Source organism: Pteropus vampyrus, unplaced genomic scaffold, assembly GCF_000151845.1.
Source record: "Pteropus vampyrus isolate Shadow unplaced genomic scaffold, Pvam_2.0 Scaffold145, whole genome shotgun sequence".
NCBI classification, from domain to species: Eukaryota; Metazoa; Chordata; class Mammalia; order Chiroptera; family Pteropodidae; genus Pteropus; species Pteropus vampyrus.
In genome coordinates, this window is record NW_011888926.1 from 759,287 (window position 1) to 784,083 (window position 24,797).

Sequence of the window (24,797 nt, forward strand, 5' to 3'; positions counted from 1 at the left end):
GCTGGAGGCAGAGGGCACCCAGGAGCCTGTGGGCCCTAGCAGTGGTCAGGCTTCCTGTGTGGCTGCTGATAGACAGCTGGGGACCGAGCCACACGTCCTCACGATGGTTGCTAAACCCATGTGCAGTTTAGTTTAACATGTGAAGTAGTGTTCGTAAAAGAATTCTAACCAGTTGGTTACAACATCTTCATGTAAATGCTCTGATTACTTTTCATCTGTAGATCTTTAGTCTGTATAAATCAAAATTACCCAGTCTTTTCTCCTAAATTCATCCACTAAGGTTTTAGTAACTGCAGCATGTCAGACACTGGATGTGGTACTGTAGCAGCGAACACAGCAGACAAAACCCCCGCCCTCCCGAGCTTACACTCTGGCAGGGGAGGCCGACAGTGAACAGCACAACTAAGTAAATGACGCGCCTGTGGGAAGGAAGGAAGTGCTTGGGAGAGAAAGAAAAAGCAGAGAAGGGGCCCGGGAGTGCCGAGGGGCCTGGGGGACCGGTCGGAGGGGACCGGCCTGAGTGGCAGAAGGAGGCCAGCTTCTTGCCGTGGGCTCTCTGGAGGAAGACAGTTCCGGGAGGCCAAAGAGCTAGTATGGCTGTGCCTGGCAGTGCCACAATCGGCAGAGGTCTCGGCAGAGGTCTCGTGGCTGGAGCCAGGGGAGCGGGGGAGAGGGCGGCCCGTGGGAGGCGAGCAGGGCGGAGGTGCGCACTCAGGGGCTTTTACTCGGCGTGAGGCGGGGCGATGTGGTCTGACCTGAGTTTTGAAAGGGTCACTGTTGAGAACAGACTGCAGGGCCGGGGCAGCGTTGGGTGACGAGAGCGGTCACGTGAGGAAGAGGCGCCGGCGGGTCTGCACGCCTCGGGCAGGCAGGCAGGTGCGGCGGAGGGCTGCGCTGCGTCCTGGAGGCGCGTGCGCAGACGCCCTCCCTCCGCAAGCTGCGGTGCAGTCGCGTGGCGCAGAGGGACCCCATTAATGAGACGAAGTGCAGCATTCTTATTAACTAATTTTTATCTTCTAAAAATATATGCCAGTAATCAAAATTTTCAAATAGTTGAGAGGGTTACGAGGTGAAATGCCAAGGTCCTCTCCGTACCCCCGCGGCCCCCCACCCCGAGGAAGCGTGAGACCCACTGGGACCTTCTGTGCACTGGCAGGCTTTTGTGGGCATTTAATTGTTTTTTAATAGCGAGATCAGACTGCCTACTGTGCTGCGCCCCCGTTTTCACCGATGTGTGGGCACATCTTTTCATGTCTGCACACACAGTCCTCCCCACCCTCCTCCTCTGGCTGCCTGCGTTCCTCTCCGGAGGCCGACTGGCACTGGCATTTTTTATTCTTTATGGACAGTGACGTGGTTCTCAGTGTTGATATTTTGTTGCCACTGAGAATACCTACCATTTGACTCTTGGGTGAGTTTGTCTGTAGGATAAAGTTTTAGAAGAAATCGTTGGGTCGAAGGCTAGGTGTTTTCTGTTGTTAAATCTATCACATATTGAGAGGCATGTCACACTGCATAAGGACAAGTATGCATGCACGTGCTTGGTCTTAATAGCACATCTTACAAGTACTTGAGGCTTGAATTTTCCAACCAGTAATGCAGATACAAGAATCTGAGTTGCCACGACGCTATCAGTGCTGTCAGGATGGGCCCAGCACGCCTCTGGGACCTTTGCTGTCACTCTCCCTCTGCTGGACAGGCCCCTCCCCTGTCCTTCACATGCCCACTTGCCATCCATCTGGGGTCCCTAGCACCAGCCTCCCGTTCTCCCACCAGTGTGCGTCAGTCTGCCCTATTAGGACGTCAGCCCCAGGCCTGCAGAGACCATGTCTGTCTTGTTCACTGGCCCACTCCTGGGACTTAGAAGAGTGCCCGGCACATAGTAGGTATTCAGACATGTGTTTGTAGAATGAATGGGTAAATAAATAAGTCCCCACTTAAGGAATGATCCTCCCCTCTCTCCAGGCCACACAGTAACTTAGCCGAGATTAAAGTCATTTCCCAATTAATGAAGACTTTCCCGCCCGGTAATGAAGAAGAAACTAACCTGAGGTCCAGTGTGTGCTCACTCTGAGGCCTGCGGGGCAGCACACAACTGCGCCAGCATTGTATGTGGGGTGGCGAGGACCCTTGCTGCTGGGTGCCTTGTGCGGGTGCAAAGGACTAGACGGCTTGCTCTCCGCTTGCTCTCGAGACCCAAGCGGCATGGTGCCTTCACTCAGAATGTCCTTGCTTTATAGTGTAGTCTTTTGGCCCAATGATCTGTTCTGTTTTTTCTTTTTTGGAATAAATTAAGGGCATTGAGAGGGAGCTAGATGTACTTATGTAATTTGTACCTTTTGTTCGCCTGGTACTGGTTATCAGGCCCACGGGGGAAGAAGGCGGTTATACTGGCTCCCAGCATGGGCCAAGGTCAACCTCCCCTGACCTCTGAGACTCAGCGCACCATTTTAGGAGTGACTCTGACTCCCTGGTGTTTATATACTTCGGTGGCGGAAGTCGCCAGAACCCAGAGATCTGGCACCATGTTCCCTACCTCAGTCATTCCTGGGTTCTTGGATTGCTGACAAGTGCCTCTTAGAATGTGTATTCAGCAAAAATGGCCCGGGGTCTACTGTGTGCCAGGACACACCTGGGGGGCTGCAAATGCATTTTTCAGGAGGGCAGGAGGAAGAGGCGGTGATTTGTACATCCTTCTGTTTGGCCTTGTCTTGCTTTCGAGTCTCAGGCTTGCTGCTTATCCACCTTTGATGGGCAGACAAGGTTCCAGGCTGAAGCACACCATCCCTGCCCCTCTGGCGACTGGAATTTTAAGGTCTCCAAGGGGAACCAGCCTGCACAGGAGGAGCATCCAACAGGAACATTCACTGTGTGTTGCATTTGTTCAGTTAATGGAACTCATTCAGCATTATATTTGAGTATTGGGGTTCAGTTTCTTTAGGAAGAAACAACCCGATAACTGCCGGGTGGTAGACAGTCTGAAATCTACTGAAGAAGTGCCAGACTCCGTCCCCATCCTTGAAAAGAGCAGTACAGACTCTCGTATGTCACTTTGCACTTTCCCGAGCCTCTTCGTACCTTGGGAGGTAAGGAGCTGGTGATGTCCTTGCTTCGCAGGGGAGGACAGGGCTCTTGGAGGGGACAGATGAATGAGTCCACAGCAGTGGCGCCGAGGCCCGTTCCCACTCACTGCCATGCCATGGGGGAGCCCCCAGCTAAATGCACACCACGCCTTTGGCGCTGATAACTGCATCTCGGCCAGCGGTCACGAGCATGGCTGGTGTCAGCCTGCCTTTGTCAGGGCCAGCTCCTTTGCCTTTCTGTGCTTCAGTTCCCCAGCCTTAACAGGAGCATAGTGCCAATTGTCCCTTCATACAGTGGTTGTTAGCACTCACCGAAGGCCCTAGGACCCCAGGTAGCAGCCCACAGAAGGGCCTCCCTCGTCGGAGGGCCAGCACCCGTGTGGACTGCCTGCCTGTACAGAGCCCCTAGCGCAGCGTCTGGTTCGTGAGGAGGCTGCCTGGCGGTAGGCGATGACCGGCCTCCTCAGTGTCGGGGTGGTGGGGGAGCCTCGGCGAAAGTGCTTAGCAACAGTAGTGGGAAAACAGAAAGCACGTCCAGTCTGTCGCTGGCGTCGCTCCTCCCTTTCGGTGCTTTGCTGGGTGGTGGTTTTAAGAGCAGTGGCTACCACCTTTAAGGTGTCAGCAGTGTGCCAGGTGACTTGGATTCCTCGTCTCTAATCCTGTGAGGGAAATACTCTCATCCTTAATTTATTGAGAGGCTGACCCTCAAGAGAGGAGCTGCTGCTGCTCACTTATCGGTGACATCGATGTCACAGGAGAGAATGAGAATTGCTGGGAGGTGCAGGAAGGACCGCAAGAACGGACTGTGGGCGTGCCAGCGACGGGGAGAAGGGAATAATGGGGTTCATCAGACGGAGGGGGAGCTGGGACAGACCGGGATCTCCGGGGTTGGTGCAGCACGCTTTGGGACGGGACGGGCAGGTGGACAGGGCCCCAAGGCAGAGCTCCCAGAGCGGGGCAGGAAGCAGGGGGCCTTGGGAGCTCTAGGGTGTATACTGACTTCACTTGGGCGGCTGCAGCCTGAACTGAAGCCCACCCCCACACCCCCAGGTTGGTGTTGCTCTGTGAATGTCAAAGATGAGTCCTCAGGGGGACCGGCGCTTTAATCACAGTCGGGTTTTCTCAGTGTGCAGACCCCTGTCCCCCAGGCCCTCCCTTCGCCTGCCTTCCTTGTAATTGTCATGTGGCTCCAAAGGAGATAGCAAGGACACTTGGAGCCACGACCAGGCTCCCACTGAGGGAGGCCTGCCGCGGGCTGCAGCCGGGGCTCCTTGGGCCTCCATGCCCCATCTCGTTGAACCCTCACTGAAGCCTGGTGGAGCGCAGCTTGGGAAACGGGGCCTCAGGAAACTGAGTGGCTTTGCCATGGGCACCCAGCTCGTCATGGTGCCCATGGCGCCCGAGAGCTAGCACCAGAGGCTTCCATCTGCAGTATCTCACCTGCTCGTCGGGCAGGCGGTCTTCAGTTCTTCCTCTCACTTTCTCTGTCTGTTTGGTTCTTTCATGCCTTGCCTCAGTTTCCTCTATAGGACTCTGTCTGCTGGTTTCTGACCTCTTAGAGGAGAATGAGCAGTTCAGTGCGACCCCGTGTGAAATCTGCGAGGGTTCAGGAGGAAAATGTCAGTTCTGAACCACAGCCAAGTCAGAACTGAAGAGATGGTACTGAGCTTCCAAGTGTCGTTTCTGTCAAGCCCAGAATGCCTTGGACAGTTTTGCAGGAGATTTGCCTTTCTGATTCGGTTTTACTTAGATTAATGATGATGTTCATGTGTCAGCTTGGAGAATGGATAAGTGGGGAGGCGGGGATCAAAAACGGGCGGATTCGTGCGAGGGAGCTGGTTCAGCTTTACAGTGAACTCTAAATAGCACACAAAGATAGTCGAGCCTCCTGGAGTCATCAACTCTTGGGCTGTGGCTACACAGGATGCCAGCTTGGCCCTCGTACAGCTGCGATCTTGGGAATGTCGCAGTCACTGAGCATAGAGCTGTGGGGACTGAGGGACTGAGGGAAATAGCAAGTTGCCGCTGTGTGACTGGGGCGAGGAAAGTTGGTTTTTCCTTGTTCTCTCCGGTCAGCTGAGAGCAGCCTCGTAGCCGATGCCCTCTGCTGCTCCAGTGTGTCTCGGTCTTGTTACTTGGCAGGGCGTCTCTTCTCAGTGATTCGGGTCCTCGCTCCCAGAAGTCTACTGTGTCTTTTCATGCCGAGCTCAGTGGCAACCACTTCTTGGCACGTAATAAATCTCGTGCAGAACTGATCTTCCATTAGTGTCTAAACCACGGCTGAACCCAGGCAGAAATGAATTCCTCTGCCTGAGCTTTTCAGGTGTCGAGCTGCTTCTCCGTCCAGAGCAGGCGCTCACTCCTCCCTGCACCTACTCCTTGGAGCTGGCCCGGCAGCCCACCCAGTGGCTTGATTGCACCACTTTGAGATTCACCTGAGCCAGAAGCCTGGATTCCCTGAAAGATTCTGGAGCAGAGACCTGCTGCTCTGGGGAGATCTTTTGCTGCAGCAGACATGGGCCGACGTGCTTCCAGGGGGACCCTGGCTAAGGGCACAGGAGTCTACGGAAAAAGGGGGTGCTGTGAAGTGTGAGTGGCTCCAGGGCCAGGCCGGAGTAGCCTGTCTGGCCTTTGGGATAGCCCCGTGGTTAGAATAACCGGCTGCCCTAGTGACCACAGAGCAGAGATCCAGCCCGCGTGCTGGCGGGAAGAATGCGCGGACGGCTTGCGAGCAGGTGGCTTCGAAGTTCCACAGTCCATTCTCTACTTTGAATTTGTTGGCGTTACAATGCCGTGTTCACCTTTGGAAGCTCTGAATCCCACCAGAGTAAGCCCTTTTAATTAGCAATTAGATCTTAGGCTATAGGATACCTGATTTATTTAAATTGGAGATAGTTTTTAGAAAACATCTCGGTACGGAAAGAACATTACTTTAGCCAACAGGCAAAGTTGGTGTTGAATGCTGGTCTCCACCATTTGACCATGGGCAAGTTACTTAACTTCCCCAAGCATCAGTTTTCTCAAGATAAAGTAGAGATCAAAGTAATGATATTAATAATTACTATATATTAATAATTGCATTATTATTATTTACTAAGTCCATAGCACTTACCATGGGCCATGTATTGTTCCAAGCCCCTGTATGTATTGCTTCATTTGACCCTCACAGCAATTCTGATTCCCTTATTGTCTCTCTTTCATGGATAAAGCCATTGAGGCACAGAGGGGTTAGGTGACTTGCCCACTGTCGCCCAGCCAGTGAGTCACGGGTTTGGGATTGGAGCCCAGGCAGCCTGACTGTAGAGCCTGTGTTCCTTATTATGGTTCTAGACTGTCTCACAGGAAATCGTGAGGATTAGATGTGATAACGTATGGAAAAGTACCTGGAAGAAAGTCTCGCACCTCATAGGTGTAACGTATAGATCGCTCGCCCCACCTCGCCTGACCTGCTCCCTCCCATCTCTAAGCCATGGCTTGGGACTCCTCACTAGAGTGGTTAGGAAAGTTGGATCTCTGGCTGCACGATCTGAACACAGGGTGATGGAAAGGAGGGTGGAGTCTCCTTTTCAACAAGAAGCAGGTTGTCTCATCTGGCTGCAGACAGGTCATTCCATTAAAGTGATTTGCGCTTCTGAATTCGCGGGAGTCCTTCAACTTCTTCCTCCTGCAGGGGAATAACTACCCCGTTACCCTCGCTAGATCGAGAACATCGAATCTGCACTCAGAAATTGTCAATCTAGCTTGTTTGTCTTTACTCTTTCTAGCTGGCTCTCACACAGACTGGTCTGAATTTGGGGCTTCAGTGGCTGAGACAAGTCAGTCATTAGAGGGTGGGATGGGCAATGCCTGACACAGTCGGAATGTGCTGGAATCCGTATGGAGAGTGGAGTCAGAAGTGGGGTTATTTCCACTCACATCTTACCCCAGGTCCTAGCCCTGCTGGGTGGGTAGGACAGGCTGGGACAGGGCGAGCCTGGAGATTCAGGGACTCTGCCTGTTCTCACATGCTCTCTGTCCCTTTCTCTGAGGGATGAAGAACATTTAGGAAGTGCATCATTCTGTTGATCTAAGAACATGACCCGTTCATCAGAAAGCTCTTTGAACTCTTTAGCCAGACGTTGAGAAGGTTTACTTGGTATTGGCACAAATACATGCATGTAACAAACGCATAAGTGTCCGTGCCCAGAATCTGGAGTTTATCGGCCTCTCCCACCGAAGGGAAACGTTTTAGACTGTTCCATACGAAGGCAGTAATGGAAATGGAAGTGGTAAGATGGAGACGGCTTGCTCTGTTACCTTGGCAGTTTAAACACCACAATGATATGTTTTTCTTTTTAGGGTTGTCCCTGGATTTTGAGCATCTGACGCTGACCTCTGAATTTGAGCATCCCCTGCTGCTCCCTCACCCTTCGGAGAGATGTCTGTCACTTACGACGATTCCGTTGGAGTAGAAGTGTCCAGCGATAGTTTCTGGGAGGTAATGCCCATGTTTTCTCCTCCACGGTGCAGAGACCAGGCTGATAGACTTTTGGGGGGGCAGGGATAAGGGAGTATGAGATGAACAAACCCCCCAAATTTTCCAGCCAGGCATTTGCGGGCAGCAGGTACAGCTGGGCTATCAGTGAAGGTGGTGAGCTCACCTTGCTAGAAAAGTCTGAAGCCCAAAGAGGTTAGAGCTATTTTAGAGACCTTGTCAATTTGTCCATTCTCTGATCTTTTTCATGTTTAGCTCTGATGCGACTTGGAGTGACATACACTAATCACTGGGCTTAGCCTGAGAAGCAGCTTTGCTTTTGGGTATTATATAGAAAAAAGGGACAATGGTGATGGATGTGACATCATGCTGGACATTGCAAGCAAGAGGCCAGAGGGCTGAGCAAACTGCATCTTCCTGTCTGTGCCTGCGAGGAACCCCTTTCCTGATTAGATTGTTTCATGGGTTTTGGTAGTCATTCCTCCTGCACCCCACTTACTGTCCTGCCTGCTGGTTAAAGGAAAGTCCATTTTTGATCAAATTTTATTCTTGTGGCAAAACTCTCTAACTTTCCCAGCAGCGGGGGGCTTGGTGGAAAGAGCGCCGGCTTTGCGTTTGTAAAGATCTGGGTTCTGATCCCAGCTGTGCCCTTACTAGCTGCGTGACCTTGGGCAAGTTGCTCGGCTGATCTGGACCTCGGGGTCTTCATCTGTATTGCCAGGATGAAATGAGAACGTAGACGGTGGCACCATGTGGCCGCTTTCCTGACACAAGGGGCTCGAGAGAGCAGGTGCAGGAGAGGAGGAGGACAAGCATGGAGTAGTTTCATAGACTTAGGCTGATTGGGTATATAATTTTGTCTGATCTCAAGTACCATCTGCTATCATAGTCTAATAGACACATGATCACAGGTGACCAAGTTTAGAAAATATGGACAAGGAGCTCAAAATTCTACCAATACTTTTCTTTCCTTTGAATTGGGAAAAGGTCAGTACTGACTTTTAGCTGAATACATCATTTTATTTTAAGTATGTGTTTATTGAACACCTGCTGTGTGCTAGGCCCTCCGAGGTTCCAGCAAGGAATGTGACAGTCTGAGTCCCTACCCTTAAGCAGCTGGCTTCTGGGGGATTGGGAGTAAATTGAAAAGCAGAGAGGATGCCCCTTGGCTGGTGACAGCCTTCCTGGTGAGTATCCAAGCCAGAACACGCACGCACACGACATAAAATCTGTTCCTGCAGACTGCGTTTACATCATTGTAATTACCCAGGGATGGCAGAAACTGCTCTGGAAAAATGAAGTAGCTAAACAGTGCTATTACAGAAGTCTTCAGCTACTTGGTAAAAAAAACATCTAGGTGAATGTTGCCAGTACATATTGTCAGCATATATTAAATCAAGTAGCTTTAACAAGTCACTGATTTAAGCTCTTAGGCTCCTTACTGAAATCTTGGCCACAATACTGTCAGTAGATGAGAACATCGCCTTTTGCCTGAAGAATGCGAAGGCGAGTGGGTTTATTTTCCAGGCGGGCTCTGCTCGTCTTGTGACGCATTCCCTGGAGTTAACCCCACAGCCTGTGTCAGTCAGCAGTGCTGTCGTCTCCTCCGTTGCTGTGGATGTTCGCTGACTGGCGGAGCGATCGCTCAGGCCTAGCCGGTCCTCTGGCTCTGAGTGACTCAGGTGCTCGCTACCAGCTGCCTACAAGTTCCCTCTGTCCCATGGAAGGCAACTTCTCTGTGGTGTATGTGACACTCAATGGGGTGCACAAATCTAAAGAAAGCCACATGGTCTCAAGGTGGAAGAGTCTTTTGTGCTTAACTGTACTCTTTTCCACCCAAAGCCGACTGGAGTGAGCCATCAGAACCGTCTGTGTGCTAGCCGTGTGCCTGCACAGGCGGGGCATGGCCCTGCTCTCTGGGAGTCTTTGGCTGTGACATTTGGAGGTCAGCTCCTCGAAGGACACCGACACTAGGCAGATCACTGTAAGGTGCTGTAGGATGTGCTGGGGTGCACGGGGGGGAGTGGGGCTTTCCCGGGGGAGGGGCAGGAAGATGCACAGGCTTGGTACTTAGATGAATGAGTGAACAGGCACTGAGCTTGGGGTGCGGGGGAGGGTGGAGACGACCCGCAAGGACAGAATATCAAATAGGAATATTTAGAGGGGTCACTTTCTGTGTTACCTAATACTATAGTAAGATTTGGAAAATAGAAGAGGGCGATCTGATTCCCACAATGCAAGTGTTTATAACAGCAGGGAGGAGAAAGGCCGGTGGCCTCTATGGAGTATGAGGGCAGTAGGGCCAAGCCACAGCTGTGCCTCTCAGTGACATGAGTTAAGAGAAGGGCCTGACATCACCAGAGAAGGCATAGGGGGTAAGTAGGGCTGGGCTTTGAGTTGGAAGCAGGGAGACGAGATCGCGTTTCAGGCTGGAACAAAGTCTGGAGGTTGGGACGAGCATGGCCTTGCAGAGGGCTGAGGACCTTGATCTCTTTGGAGCCCAGGGCCTATTTTGGAGGCGAGAAGTCATGCATGATTGGGTAGGATACAGCTGAATGGAGGCTGTGCCCCAAGTGGCGGCTCCTTCAGCAAATCGGAGCGTGGGTGGCACAGTTGCTTCTGACAAGTCTTTTGGCTCCCTCTGGGAACCGATGGGCCCTCCCACTGCACTCTCCGCTCCCAGGCCCTGCTTCTGTGTCTTTGTCTTGGGGGCTTGTGTGTAGAGAGAGCCTAGTTGCAGGCAGTGGGGCTTTTCAGGTGTCACCAGCAGTTCCTAGGACAGCCTGACTTCCTCTGCCCCTGGTGGGCTCTGGGCACATGGTGGTGGGTTCGATCTGGTGGGCCTGAGGGCTACTGCCGAATCTCTGAGCTCTTGGGGGACCAGACTTGGAAGGCAAACAGCTAATTTCAGGAACGGGGCCCTCACTCTGCCTCATCCCCGAGGCGGGACTTCTGCTCCGCCATCAGCAGCGTCTGCGTTTACAGCTCACATCTCGCTGGTGCAGCCAGGTGGGGCTGACGACCTGTGCTGCGCTCTCTGCGTGCACGGAGCTCTTGATGAGAGCGTCTGAGGACATAAATATCTTGCTGTAAACTGTGCTGGGGATGTCGGCCCTGAAGAACTGGCACTTGGCCCTCAGTCTTTACCATCTCCTTTTGAGAAGGTTCTCCCTACAGGCGCCTCTCACTGTGAGCCCTGTGGAGACAGCACAGGACCACGTGCGTTGCCGTTTTGCCTGGAAGGCCGTCCGTGTGGAATGGTGTGCACTTTCCCATCCTTCTAGACCAATGCTGTAGGTAAACTATGTAGACGATGCCGCTGCCCCATGTTCATGGGTTCCATGGCGTCTGATTTCACACCTGCCAGGGCCTAGGCCCTGGGCTGAGTCCTGGGGTCCCGAGACGAGTGCACAGTCTTGGGACCCTAGAGCCAACGTTTGCTGTGACGGGCAGTCACAAGGTCGCAGGCGAGCTCTGCAAGTGGAAGCACGAGGAGTGTGAAAATAAATGTCGCCTCACCACTCGACTGCCGCCATCCGTTCTGTTTGTTCCCCACGCCCCCTCCCACACACACACAGACCTGTGCGATGGCCTGTTTGTGGGGGTCAGCCCCGTGGGGGCAGTGTGCGTGAAGCCCTTGTCTGTGGGCTCCTCAGGCACAAGTTGTGGCATCGGCTTCCCTGTAATCCCACTGTTCTGGGGCGTAGCTCCGAGCAGGCTGCCTTAGGTTCACTAATGATTCTGAACGGAAGCCGTAACTCGTCCTTTCAAGCAAACTAGTATCTGCTGAGCCATGACCACGAGTTGGGCCGCTGGTCTCCCCCATGCATTTGTGTTCAGTCTGTTCTCCCCACTCTGCAGCCAGGGCAGCCCATCCAAAAAGCAGACGTGAATGACTCCCTGTCCTGAGTGGGAAGCTTTAGTTTTCTGCATCACCTTCAAAGTAAAATCACACTCTTTAGCATGACTAAGACAGGGGCTGCCCTCGCCTGGCCCTTCCTGAGGAGCTCTGCCCTGGGCTACAGCCAGGCTGAGCCCCTCACCCCCCATGCTCCAGAAAGAGTTGCCTCCTTGCCTGGGAGGGTGGTGGTCTTTTTTCCAACCCAACCTCTGTTTCTTTCACAGGGAGCTCCTCCTCCTGGCAGCCTTCCCTGACTCCTCCTGGCAGGCTTGGGCAGCATCCTGCCTGCCCATCCAGCAGGTTGTTCCTTGGGCTGTGAACTCCCTGAGAACAAGGATGGAGTCTCACCAGGGTGTCTGAGACATTGCGTATACCCGACACACTGAATAATTGCTGATTGAATGTATGAGTGAATCAGAAAAGATGAGGTTTAATGCTTGGTAATAAGACGTGCCTTGCTCAGAAGAAGCTTATAAATATTTGAAATTAAAACGTGCATGTAAATAGCCATAATACTGAGCAGAAATCATTCGGTAAACATTTATAGCACACCTGCTCTGTGCCAGGCCCTGTTCTAAGGCCTTGGGCATATAGCAATACTAAAACAAAGTGACTTAAACAGTCCAGATCAAATGCCCGAGGATGTGGAAGGGGACCCTCCCGCCGGAGTGGGCGGTGCGCCTTTTTGCCGTATCCCCTGCATGGCTGTGTACACTCTGGGAGGCCATCGAGCTGTGTGCACATAGCTGTATGCGTATAGTCTGGGTACTTCTCTGCAGGAATGGTAACCTACAGCAGAAAGTTTAGAAATAAGGAACTGATCGTGGCTAGCATGATCACACTCTGCTCTGTGCCATACTCCTGCTCTGGCTTATATGGCTGCTCTCAATCCTCACAACTGCCCTCTGAGATTGCGGGGAAACTGAGGCTTGGGGGCTTGACACTGCTCAGCTTCATAGAGAGTAGGTGGCGGAGCAGGATTTGGGCCCAGGCACCTGCTCAGATCTTACTCCCAAGGCAGAACAGGTAATAACGTAGAGAGAGGGGAAGGATGTTTAAATAGTTATTACAGAACCGAACTCCTTAAGGCTGGTCAGCCAGGTTCACTGTACTCTATGCCCTCGTCACATGTTGCTCCAACGTCATTAAGGCCTGGCAATGCCCTGTGACTCGTTCGTGGGCACCCCACCCAAGAACCATCGCCCGCCTCTAAGACCTCGGCCTGGAGCTCACAGTCTCCCAGGCACAAGTGCACACACACACTCACCCTTCAGTCCCGTGCCCAGCAAAGGACAGGTGTCCAGTGACCAGGTCACTGCCCTCAGCCCGCCCGCCCTCAGCCCCTGCGTCAGAATCTCCGGTTTCCCCTTCGTGACTCCTGTGAACGCCCCTGACACAAACACACGCATAGGACCGCGAGCTCCTCCGCCCTGTCTCCAGGCCTGGGCCCCTCAGCATCAGCTTCACGATGCCCTCCCCAGATGTCTCAGTGGAGCTACAGCACCACAGTCCAGCTGAACACTCAGGACCCCTCCAGTGCTAAATCATGTAATTCTACTGGTTGCTGAGTAGGCAAGGAACGCGTTTTCTCTTACACAGCTTAAACGAGTTACTTTGACATCACTGAAATCAAACGAGAAAAATTAAAATTTTCTTCAGAGGATCAGCTTGACAGCAAAAAACCCTGAGTGCTCAGTTCTGTCCAGGAAGAAACGGAATGACCTTTTATCTGGCACTTAGAACAGTAGCCGTTGGGGAGGAGTGAGCCTGCACCGACAGGAAGAGAGGCCACCTGCTTCATCTACCTTCGCCTATCTCCACACGTGCCACATGCGTGTGTGGCTGAGAAAGAGTGAGAAGTGACACCGTGAGACCACCCGGGCTCGGGACTCACTGGGACTCCGGCCCTGCGGATGTCATCGGTGATCCTTACAACCGGCCTGGGAAGTAGGAGCTGGCAAGGCCGCTTTACCCCTAGGTAACCAAGCAGGTTATTTCACTTCTCTGAGCCCAGAGTCACATGCTAGCGAACAGTGGCACCAGCGTCTGAACCCGGACAGGGCTGCAGTTCTTCAGGGCGAGGCAGAAGCATTTAGATGCGTGGCAGGCGCTGCCAAGGAGGGCTGCCCTTCTCCCAGGAGCCCCCGGGGCCTCCGCCTCCCGCCTCAACTCCAGCCTTCAGAAAGCGGCCCTGCCCCACGGCGTTTCCCTCGGTTCTTACCTCGAGTATCACTTCCCCCAGGCAGCCCGACCGCCCGGCGTTCCTTCCAGAACTTGTCACCATAAGTCAGTCCCACGAAGGTAGGGACCATGACAGTTTGTTCACCGTTATATCCCAAGTCCCTCGCATAGTCCTTGGCACAGGTGTTCATTACGTATTTGTGAGTGACAAGAGGGTGTTGCCAGACCCTCAAAAATTGAGTTACGAGTGTCCGTGGGTAGCCAGCCCGGTGGTGGTGTTGATACACTGTTCAGTTAGAAATCCTGGAACTGAGAAGGGCCCTCAGAGGTGATCTAATCCTGCCCTCCCTCTTCATTCTGTCTCTGAATGAACAAGATGAAGAAACAGCCAGGTCTTGTCGAGCGATGGCCATGCCGGGCTCAGTGTGCTGACCGGGGAGAGGCCCGGCTCTGCTGTAGTTCCGCCATGCCCCGGCGCGTTCGGTCCTCAGCGCCAGCTCTGATTCCACGCTAGAGCTGCAGGGACAGTCGTGCAGGACGCCAGACTTGTTCAAGGGCAGTTATTCGGGAGCAGGGCCAGACCTTGGCGGCCCTCCTCACGAGAGAAGGCAGAGGGGAGGCGGCCTCGTCGGGGAGGCCTGGGGCTGACAGACCCAACAAGATGACGAGCTCATGTAGCTGCTCCTGGTGCCATCTGCAGGACTGGAATTAAGGAAGCCCCAAAGGGTCGCCTTTCATATTGTCTTTCAAGTTGATTGGGAGTATTCTGGAGCCTCTGGCGTGCTTCATCAGCTTTGGGTGAAACATGTGACTGGCTCCGTGGACTTGTACCGCCAGGGGCTCCTCCTGTCTGCTCAGGTTGGCACTGCTGGCTCGCCCTTGGACGTGCCTCCAGGGTGTGGAGGGGGCTGGGGCCTTCTGAGTTGCAGGTCAAAGGGCACGAGCGTTCTGAGGATAAACTTGAGGTCGTCTTGGGCAAGTGGTCCTAGTAGTTTTCAGGTTTGCGATTCCCAGCGTGAGCCTCGCTGGCACACAGTGGGATCGGGGCGGGGACGTGCGTTGCCTTAGTTGAACTCTGTCTGTGGCCTTCCCTGAACCTGTGGGGTAGGTTGGAAGCACACACATCACCTGATACCAACCTGTTAAGTCTTTGCCCTATGCCCTCTCTGTTCTCGGCCGGAAGAAGGGTCTAGAAGATGGGCTCTGCCTCCTTCTGGCTACATGATCATGGGTGACTTCACCTCTTCAAACCCATTTCCTTTTCTGTAAAATGGGAACACTAATAATACTCACTGTCTAGGATTGTAACAAGATTCAATAAAGTGACACATAGAGCTGTCAGCATACTGCCTGGCAAAACATAGACATGCCGTATTATGATGCTGCTGATGATGAAAGACATTCAGCATGTGGTGCCTGCTGCCAGGAGGCCTCCAGTCCACGGGGGCAGGGAGGCCAACATGCGCGCTTGTTACCCATGTGGCACAAGCTGTGACTACGGGGCATGGGGGCAGTGCTTGGAAGGGCCCTCGTGGCCCCCAGGTGGACCAGCCAGCAGGAGCCCGTGGTGGGGAATTGGTCTCGCCTGTCTGCAAGTGCAGGTGACACAGGTGCTCCCCCTGGGCCACCCGGCAGGGACAGCTGGCGTCAGGGCGGCCGCGGTGGGGAAGACGAGCCGAGCCTTAGACAGCTGAGATGGGGACAGGTAGGATGGGGCTCCTGTCGACACGCGTCTCCTCCTCCCCTTCTCCTAGGCCCTGTCCCCTTTCTAACGTTAGGGCTTGCGCCGGCGTGCGTTCTTGTAAACTCTGTGCCCTTGTTCTTCATGTGCAGCTGTTTTAAATTCACAGCGAGGACCGGCTGCTCCCTGTCACTCTGTTCCTTTTTCTCCACGGCGCTCTATTCGCGAGCGCTGTTCAGGTTGGCGCATCTCCACCGAGTCCCGAACTTTCCCTCCTGTGCCCACTGGGGTCCGCCCCCCACGTTCACTGGTGCGTTCCCCAGGGAGAAGACTCCTTGTGCCCTGTGACCCAAGCGCACATTTACATGGAGATAAAACTCAGGAGGGAGGTCGCTGGCTCGTCCTAAGGCGTGTGTGCAGGTCACGACTTAATTACCTGCCTCGTCCGCTTGCCACCAGCGTCCACAGCAGCGTGTCCTCTCGTCCTACCTCCGCCCTACACTTGGCATTTCCTGCTCTCTAGGGTTTGCCCGTCTGCAAGGGCGAAGAGCTACCTCTCCTGGGCACTCCCCTAAGGCTCAGGTGTGTGGGCACCTCGCTGTGCGCCCTCAGCCCCCCGCACTGCTCCTTCTCCCCGAAGTCGCCTGTTCCTACCCTTTGCCTGTCTTCCCACAGGGCCTGTCTTTTTCATGCTGATGTGTCGAGCTTCCTGGCATTTTACTCCCTTGGCAATTTAGATACAGCAGATTGGGAGATGATATTTGCTCTCTGTCTGTTAACTTTGTCATTGGTATTGGTTTCTAAACACAGCCTTAATTTTTGATGTAATAAAATTAATTTTTTATATACACACACGTGTGTATCCTTATAACTTTTACTGTTGAAATTTCGTTTAGAGTCATGCCCTGCCCTAAGTCACAAAGATATTCACCTACATTTTCTTCTTGTTACCTTATGGTTTTACCTTTCATATTTTTCTCTTGTGCCTGCCGTGGGGCAGACCCCGTGGAAGGCAGTGGAGAAAGAGCGGTAGATAGGAAGACAAAGGCCCGCGCCTTGTTGGGACCGAGTCGGAAGGTATTCAGGGTTGATGTTGTCTGCGCACAGCGGGCTGGGCTCTGGTCTGCACCAGCCTGGGACGGCTGCAAGGCGGGCCGCCTGGGGGTGTGGACAGAGGACCAGGCTAGGGGAGGGCAGGGTGGTCTGGGGCACAGGCCTGAGAGCACACTGTGTGTGTGATGGCTGCCCCTCCCTCCCTCTGTTGTGCATTGAGCCTGCATTGTGACAGCCAGAACCTCAGGGTTCCCGGGGGAGTCCCGAGTCCTTGGAGGTCCCTTGTAGTGGTGAGCCCTGGGCAGGGAGAATTTCCTGCTTCCTGGGTGCCTTAGATCTGAGGCAGCACGGGGTGGGAGAGTGGGAGCTTTGGGGGTGTCCTACCCGGTTCCATTCTCACTTGGGCCACTGGGATCACCGTGGGACTTTGGTTATTATCAGGTAATTTGTCTGTGAGATGGGCCTGGTGGTCACCAACCAAAGAGGAGAGTGAAAAGAATAACGTGGAACGTGTATGTAAGGTGACCGGTTTGTGGTACCCTGTAGGTCTCCCTGACCTGATGGCCTAGCCCTGTCATGGGGGGCCAACAGCTGGGAGGCTCAAAGGAGCTGCAGGTCTGCATTCACTTCCCCGCTCACCCACCGGGGGTCCCAGAGGTCTCACTGGCCTGCTTCCAAATTCTCCAGCTGTCCTGTTGCCTTTGGCCACTGTGTCTCACAGAAAGGAGTTGGCCAAGATAAGTAGGCTGTAAAGTCAGAGCCGCCAACATTCTCCATTGTCCTTGTGAAAGGCAGTTCCGGCCTGTGGACACCCAGTGGACAAAGGAGGAACTGGTGCGACCTTTCTGAACAGCCCTTCCCAGCACCCTGTGATCACACGCTCCCCGGTTTTCAGGCGGATCCCCGTGTCTCTGCTCCCATCCCCAACTGTGCAGGGACCGCCTGCAAGTCCAGCCCAGACTCGACTCAGTAGACTGGAACCGAGGCTGGTCTAACGCTGGGTTCTCAGGGCCCGGGGCAGAGGCCAGCCAGAGGGATGATGACAGCCAGACTTAGAGCAGGGGAGAGGTAGGCAGCCATGGGGCTCGGGGCCTGGGTGAAGGGTGTTGTAGGTGCAAAGGGGATCACGTGATTTGGATTCCTAAGGGGACATCACAATAGGTCTGGCTTCCAGAGCTCCCAAGGCAGAGCTTGGTAGTTGGGAGGAGGGAGGTGGGAACACGGCTTCTGGAAGATTCTAGAAAAGGTTCTGCTCTTTTCCGAGCCTGAGAGGTCCAGCCTGTGCAGTGGGAGCTGGGATCCTGCTACCTCTGTCCCACCCCCACCTGCCGCCTAGAGGACGGGGTTGTTCCTCTCTCCTGTTCTGCGGCTCTCCATCCCCACTGCTGGGGCCCAGTCTCAGGAGGCCCCTCTCACACCTTCGCTCCAGGAGCTTTACCCTCCTGAAGCCCACTGGTCCCCGAGCACCGCACCCTTGACGAAGGCCTGACCCGTGAGATTTCTCGCTGTCTGACCCCACCTCCCACCCTCCCCACTGCTCCCAACCAGGCTAGGCCTCCAGTCATTCCCCTGAATCCTGCATTCCATGTTCCATGGCCAGCAGCCGTCTCACGTGCCCACAGGTCCCCATGCTGTCACCTTCTTCATTTCGCCAGCGCTGTTCTCTCTGCTGGAACCTTTTCCCTCGCCGCCTCTGTGATGTGGCCGGCTCCCTACTCGTCCTTGCACACTCAGCTTGGACGTTGCTTGCAGTATAGCTCCCTCCCTCCACCCCCCTCCCATGGCCAGGCAGTCCCTAAGGGAGAAGAGACAGGCATCGTAGCCCTGCACCCGGGCGCATGCGTGTTGAGCCTCTGTCTTTAGTATTCCAGTGTCCGAGGGGCTGAGCCTGAATGTAAAGGAAGTCAGAGACATAGATGGCTTTAGATCTGGTTTTAAAAAATGGGCATTTTGTGAATGAATCAAGTGACGATAAAGTTTCGAAGAAAGCTTATTTTCAATTCCTACATTAAGTTTCTGCCATTTGGCCAGCTCGAAACAAGCTAGTATTTTGAAAAGCGAGAGAGAAGCTTTTTAAAACTGATAAAACAGAAATAGCTAGCAATAGATATATCCTGACTTTAATGTATGATCAATTTGTCATATATTTGAAAATTAATTTTCTTGTACTTAAAAAACCTGTTGTCATTATACCTCAATTAAAAAAAAATGTGTTAAAAAGAGAACACACTCTGGGGGTGGCTCCATAGTGTAGTGATTAGCATGTCTGCTTTATACACAGAAGGTCCTGGGGTCGTGCCCCAGGTGGAGCCACAGACCATACCCTGGGGGTACCAGGCCCCAGGTGCACTGTGCGAGCCTGTGGGAGGAGAGGCCCCTTTACACGCAGAAGATCCTGGGTTCACGCCCCAGGTGGAGCCACAGACCGTACCAGGCCCCAGGTGCTCTCTGCGAGCCTGTGGGAAGAGACACCCTGCCTTCATAGATCAGTTCTTAAGGGGAAATGGCAACATCCATAAGGTCAAGGGTGGAAGAGGGGAGAGGGGAGATTAGAGAGAGGGGAAAAATAAATAAATAAAAAGAGAACACACTCTACTAAAGAAGACAGGTAGCAAATAGGAGTAAGAAAAGTTGCTCGGTATCATTAGACATTAAGAAAATGAAATTTAAAATCACAATGAATATTGCCACCTACAGAATGGCTAAAATAAAAAAATTAAAAAATCTGACAGTGACAAGTGCCAGTAAGAATGCAGAGCAATTGAGATTCATACATTGCTAATGGGAGTGCACAGCGGTGTAGCCACTTTGGATAACAGGCAGTTTCTTATAAGGTTAGAGATACAGTTACCATATAGCAATCCCACTCCCAGGTATTTATTTACACCAGAGAAATGAAGGCGTATGTTCCACACAAAGACCTGTGGCTGAATGTTTACAGCTTCTCTATTTATAATTGCCCCAAACCGAAAACAACAGAGGGTCCTTCAACAGGATGGAAGGATAATCAAACGGTAGTCTCTTCATACAGTAGAATTCTACTTAGCAATAAAAAAGGGATGAACTACTGATATAGGCACCAACATGGATCAGTCTCAAAAGAATTATGGTATGTGACAGAGCCAGTCACAAAAGCCAGATCACATGCTGCGTGATTCCATTTACCCTGGGTATCTTCAGAAAGGGACATAAATCAGATTAGTGGCTGCAAGGGGACTATGTAGGGGAGGACATTGAAAGAGGGCGCCAGGGAACTCGCTGCGAAATGAAAATAGTCCCTTGTGGTGGTGGCTGGACACGGTGTACGTTCATCTGAGCTCATCTAGGTGTTTACTGTAAAGGGTGAATGCAGATTTACCTCAGTTTAGAAAAATCGAGTGGCCCTGCTCTTAGGACTGCCAGCGTCTTGCTCAGGGGAGCCAGAAAGCCACGTTGCTCTGTCACTGGGTGGTTTATAGAGATGGGAACAATGACATCTGAATGTCCTTATGCTTGGACTAAAGTGATGGTCTGTCACAAGCCCATATGGAAGGAGCCTTTTCGTTGAGCAAAGGACAGCAGGGCAGATGTCACTGGCACATCTCAGTGCCCGTTGTCATGAGCATTCCCTTCTCCCCTTGGCCCCAGCAATGGTCACAGTGCCAGCATTTAAACCTAAAACATGGGCCTCTGGAAACAGCCTTCCTGTATTCCTTGATGCTTTTAGATTCCGAGAGTTTCATTTAAATAAGTGCTGATGGATTGAAACATCCTTTTCCCTAAATCATCTTAGAAGGGTTTTGAAAATGAGAGAGATGGGCAGGTTTCTGGGGAGCAACATATTTTGATGTCGATTACCAATTCGAATATTGCTGGAAACAGGAGATGAAATCCAGCTCTGCGTGGTGGCTGTGTGTGGACTGTCGGGTCTGCGTGGAACTGTGATGTGAGCTCTTCCTGCCCCCAGCTCAGCAGTACTGAGTTGTGTTTTGTTGGTTATTTTTTTCATCCTGCTGTAAATTTCAAAATGACAGCAAGGCCCTCTTTTAAGGGAAGTGAGCATGTGGTGTCACTTCCAACTGGTTGTGAAATGCTTGCTTTTGCCTTCCTAAAATGGGGGTGCTGAAGGTTGGAGTTGAGAGTTCAGGTTCAGATTCCCTGGCTGAGGAGTAACAGCCGGGCCCTACTTGCGCTGCTGCAGGGGTCTGTGGAGGGGATGGTGACACGTTCATGACCTTCAGCAAGCCTGCTGCAAATCATAATGGGCCTCTGGAGAAGGCCGCTCAGGCTCTCTTGACTTCCGGGCCTCCTTGCTGTCCCCATGGAAGTGGGGTCATCTCAGCCTGCCTAGAGCCCTGGGCTCGGGCAGCTCTTCCTGAAGGGGCTGTAGTCCCTTCCCCCCACTGCCCATTGTCACGCAGGGCCCGTGTGTCGTGTGCCTTTGCAGGATCTTACCACACCACCTCTCCCCCGGGCCCTCCTATTCACCTGGTTAACTCAGCTCAGGGTCAGAGAGACGCCCATGGTTGAACTGAACTGTTCGTCAGTCAGAACCGATCAGACTATGCCACTGGTCTCTGCAGCCTACGCAGCAGACAGGGCTCTGTACCCTGCAGGAGAGGGGACCGGACCTCCCTGTTCTCCAGGAGCTTCCAGCGTCACTCGAAACAGACGGAATATGAGAGTGGTCGGGCAGACAAAGAGACTTTTAGAACCAGTAAAACTGACAAAGGGTCGACTAGGATTTTTGAAGACAGAGAGAAGAAAGGGTTGAAAATACAATGGACCATTTTTCTGTCGTGTTTCCTCTGAGAAGTATGTATTTCTGATATCCAGTGTGAGCTACATGGTGTCCTTTCAAATCAGTGGCTCAAAGAATGAAACACTGAACACTTGATTTTCACTCCAAGTCAGCCACTAACGTTTTCTCAATTACTCTTTTATTATTTATAATTTAGATGAGCTAGTCTCAGCTTTCACATGTGAGCAAAGTATTTAAAACTCATCTTAATCCTTGTCAAAGCAGGTAAGTCTGTGACTGTGGGACTCTCGGCAAACGTAACTTGTCTACGCCTTGGTTTTCTCACCTTAGAATGGGGACAATTATTCCTACTTGTTAGGGTAGTGGCAATATATCAAGGTGTAGAACACCTTATTATGGTGCCTGGCACATAGTAGGTGCTCAGTAAGTACGTACTATAATTGAGGAGCAATAATAGTATAGTGTGTGGTGACATCAAAGCAGAAGGCACCTGGAAATCTGTTTGTATCCCCGATGATCATTTAGCCAAGAGTCTAGAGTGTAAGATCATTTTAATCTGAGTTCCCAGAGTAGACATCACCTACTCTGGGAAGCTGTCCCTGGCCCCTCAGCCTGCCCAAGATGCCCTCTTGGGCATCCTCAGCCCCTCACTTCCCTCCATCACATTCCTTCCTGAGCTGGTCCGTCTCCCTCCCTGACCTCCAAGTCAGAGCACGGACCCTGGCTGTGTGGATGTTGAGAAGCTCTGAATCGCTGTTTTGTATGTTTCTGCTAGTAGTAAAAACGAGGGTGCAGGGTGCCTTTCCAGTGGGAGAGGGGATGAGCATCTGGGGGCCTGGTTGGCATGGAGGCTGTTTGTACAGCAGTGAGGGTCAGGCTGTCCCATGCTTGGGGGGTAGGGGTGTAGCGCTGGCAGGTGGGCTGCTGCCCAGAGCCCCAAGCCTCACCGCGTGCTTCCATCTCCTAGGTCGGGAACTACAAGCGGACGGTGAAGCGGATTGACGATGGCCACCGCCTGTGCGGCGACCTCATGAACTGCCTGCACGAGCGGGCGCGCATCGAGAAGGCGTACGCGCAGCAGCTCACCGAGTGGGCCCGGCGCTGGAGGCAGCTCGTGGAGAAGGGTAGGGAGGCCACCGGCCAGGGCAGCTGGGCCCCAGGCGCTCTGGGCACATCGGTGACCTCTCTGTGCCAGTTTCCTCCAAGAAAGCGGGCAGGAGTGCATCTCGCAGTTCTCGCAGTTCTGAGGGCTGTGATTCTTTTGGGGGAGCAGCAGGGTGCTGTCACCCATAAGCACAGGCTGCTTGAGACTTCCTTCCCTTTCCTTAAGACACAGTCTACGCTGTAAGCAGCAACCAAGCCTCCCGTGGCAGCCCCTGTCGTCCCAGGACATGCTGCACTTGCCCATTTAACTCAGAACAGCCCCCCGTGGGCCCAGACTCGAGTGAGCTCTGATCCGATCCGAGGCCCGGCTGCTCAGCGCCATGGTTCTGACACTGGGGCCTGTTGATATGTCAGCTTGGCCACATAGCAAGTCAGATGGGACTGGATGGTGATACCCGCCAAGATTTCTAATTTTGATTTTAATGGGAATAACAGGTTTTGCCCTGTTCCCTACCTAGCTAAACACTCAGAAGATTCTGGAGCTCAGTGGCAGAATGCTGCTGTGGGTATGGATGGTGCCGTGTGCTCTTCTCAGCAATGGGAGGGGAGCTTGATTGATAAGGGGGTTTCCTGGGACAGAAGCGGGTTAGTGGGAGTTTCTCGGGGTATATTTTGGGGCAGGTTCTTCTGCCATGACCTCTGTCCTTGGAGGGGCCCACCGGGGTACGTTAGGTCTTCGGGTGGAGGGTTCTGGAGGGCCAGAGATTTCAGAGGGTGGGACCAACTGTCTGTTTTTCCCCTGATACTGAACCGGTCGGTCTGTGGGGCGTAGCATGGTGGTTGGTTTGGAGTAGGGGTCAGGGAGTGGGGCAGCTCTGTGCGGGTGGGGGGTGGCCGGGGACGGGTCGTCTCCCGCAATAAGTGGTAGCTGTTGTCATTTTCTTGTCACATCTCAGGATCCAGCTGTCAGTACAGTCCCTGCTGTCTGTTAAGAGCTTAAGGTTCATGAGCACCTGCCGTTCCCCCCGTGGGTCCCGGCACGGTGGCGCACACCTAGGCAGGACAGGGTGCTGCGATTTCAGAGACACGAGGGGCCAGAGGGTCAGAGGGGCTCACGTCCCATGGTCACCCACTTCCTGCCTGTTCCTCTCTGTCATCGCCCAGCCCCAACAGTGATCACCCCCCGCGAGTGCTGCGGAGACAGGACCTGGGGCTTCCATTGTCATCCCCAGCTTCTGTCATATCCTCTTGGTCCTCACTCACCTATGCCACACCACCCCACACCCTCAGCAGAGTGACAGGCCAGATTTCGAGTCTCCTTCCTGAGAAGAGTGAGCGAGGTGAGTGAGGCACCCGCACACCACTGTCTGGAGGTTTCCGTGGGGGCCAGAGCATGTTCCTGCCCCTCGTGTTTTTAATGGCTAAAGCACGTGATGACGCTCCCCCCAGCCCCCCAAAACACAGCCTCCATGCTGCTGAGGAGACAGTCCTCTGTTAGACAGGCAGTTCTCTAGTTCCTGCAATGAGCCGGGCTCTTCCTGGGGGTGAATAACAGAGGTCCCGGCCCTCGTCCTCGTCCTTTCTCCCTTGGGAGAATGTGCGGTCCAGTAAAGAGCGAGCCACGGTGCTGAGGAGCCCCCCGGAAGGGAAAGGACAGAGCGGGCTCAGTGACCGGGGAGAGAGGTCAGCTCACTTCAGAAGGCCCCTCCTGCAGCCAGCCTTACGCAAATTAAAAATCCCAAGATGCAGAAATTTGAGTTTTTAAAGAGCCCAGTGACTTTTTAAAAAGGAAATTTGTGCAGTCCCCCAGTGTCCCTCATAAGAGGGGTCTGAATGGATTCGGCTTCAGTTCCTCCTCCTTTTCATCATCCTGGGAACTGAAAAAGGAACAGCCACTGAGAAAAAAATGTCTGAAATGACCAAAAGGAAACCTCCCAGCCAGACAGCGGGGCTGCTGGCCTCAAGCCCCCCGACAGTCTAGTGAGGCTGACAGGAAAGCCCCACCCGGGGCCTGTCTACCCCCAGTGCCAATGACCACTGCTTCCCTCCCTGCAGGGCCCCAGTACGGGACGGTGGAGAAGGCCTGGGTGGCCGTCATGTCTGAGGCCGAGAGGGTGAGCGAGCTGCACCTGGAGGTGAAGGCCTCGCTGATGAACGAGGACTTCGAGAAGATCAAGAACTGGCAGAAGGAGGCCTTTCACAAGCAGATGATGGGGGGCTTTAAGGAGACGAAGGAGGCCGAGGACGGCTTCCGGAAGGCGCAGAAGCCCTGGGCCAAGAAGCTGAAGGAGGTGCGCGGGTCCTGCAGGTTGCCCCCCGCCCAGCCGGCGCGCAGCGCTCTCGCTGGTGACCCTGTCCCACAAGTGTCCCCCCTCCTCCCACACCCAGGAACTCCTGCGGGCCTCCTCTCAGGCCAGAAGCCCTTGGTAGCTAGCGTTTGCCCAAGTTTACGTCTTAAACGTAATCCGTATCCACCCATTTCAGTCGCGGAAACCGGGCATCAGCACCACACCCTCGTGATGGAGCTCAAAACCTCGGCTCTTAGCCACTGACACTACCTCCTCCAGCCCTGACAGCCG

General features: G+C 53.4%; 1 protein-coding gene across 1 annotated transcript in view; it reads left to right on the forward strand.

The window, feature by feature from the left end:
* The window catches only part of PACSIN2 (protein kinase C and casein kinase substrate in neurons 2), a 73,518-nt gene that overhangs the window by 34,051 nt on the left and 14,670 nt on the right, over positions 1–24,797 (forward strand). Inside the window, exons 2-4 of the mRNA XM_011369000.2 lie at positions 7,422–7,560; positions 22,082–22,238; positions 24,274–24,509. Coding sequence (XP_011367302.1) covers positions 7,501–7,560; positions 22,082–22,238; positions 24,274–24,509 — 453 coding nt within the window. The 5' untranslated portion in view covers positions 7,422–7,500. The remainder of the gene's footprint in view (positions 1–7,421; positions 7,561–22,081; positions 22,239–24,273; positions 24,510–24,797) is intronic.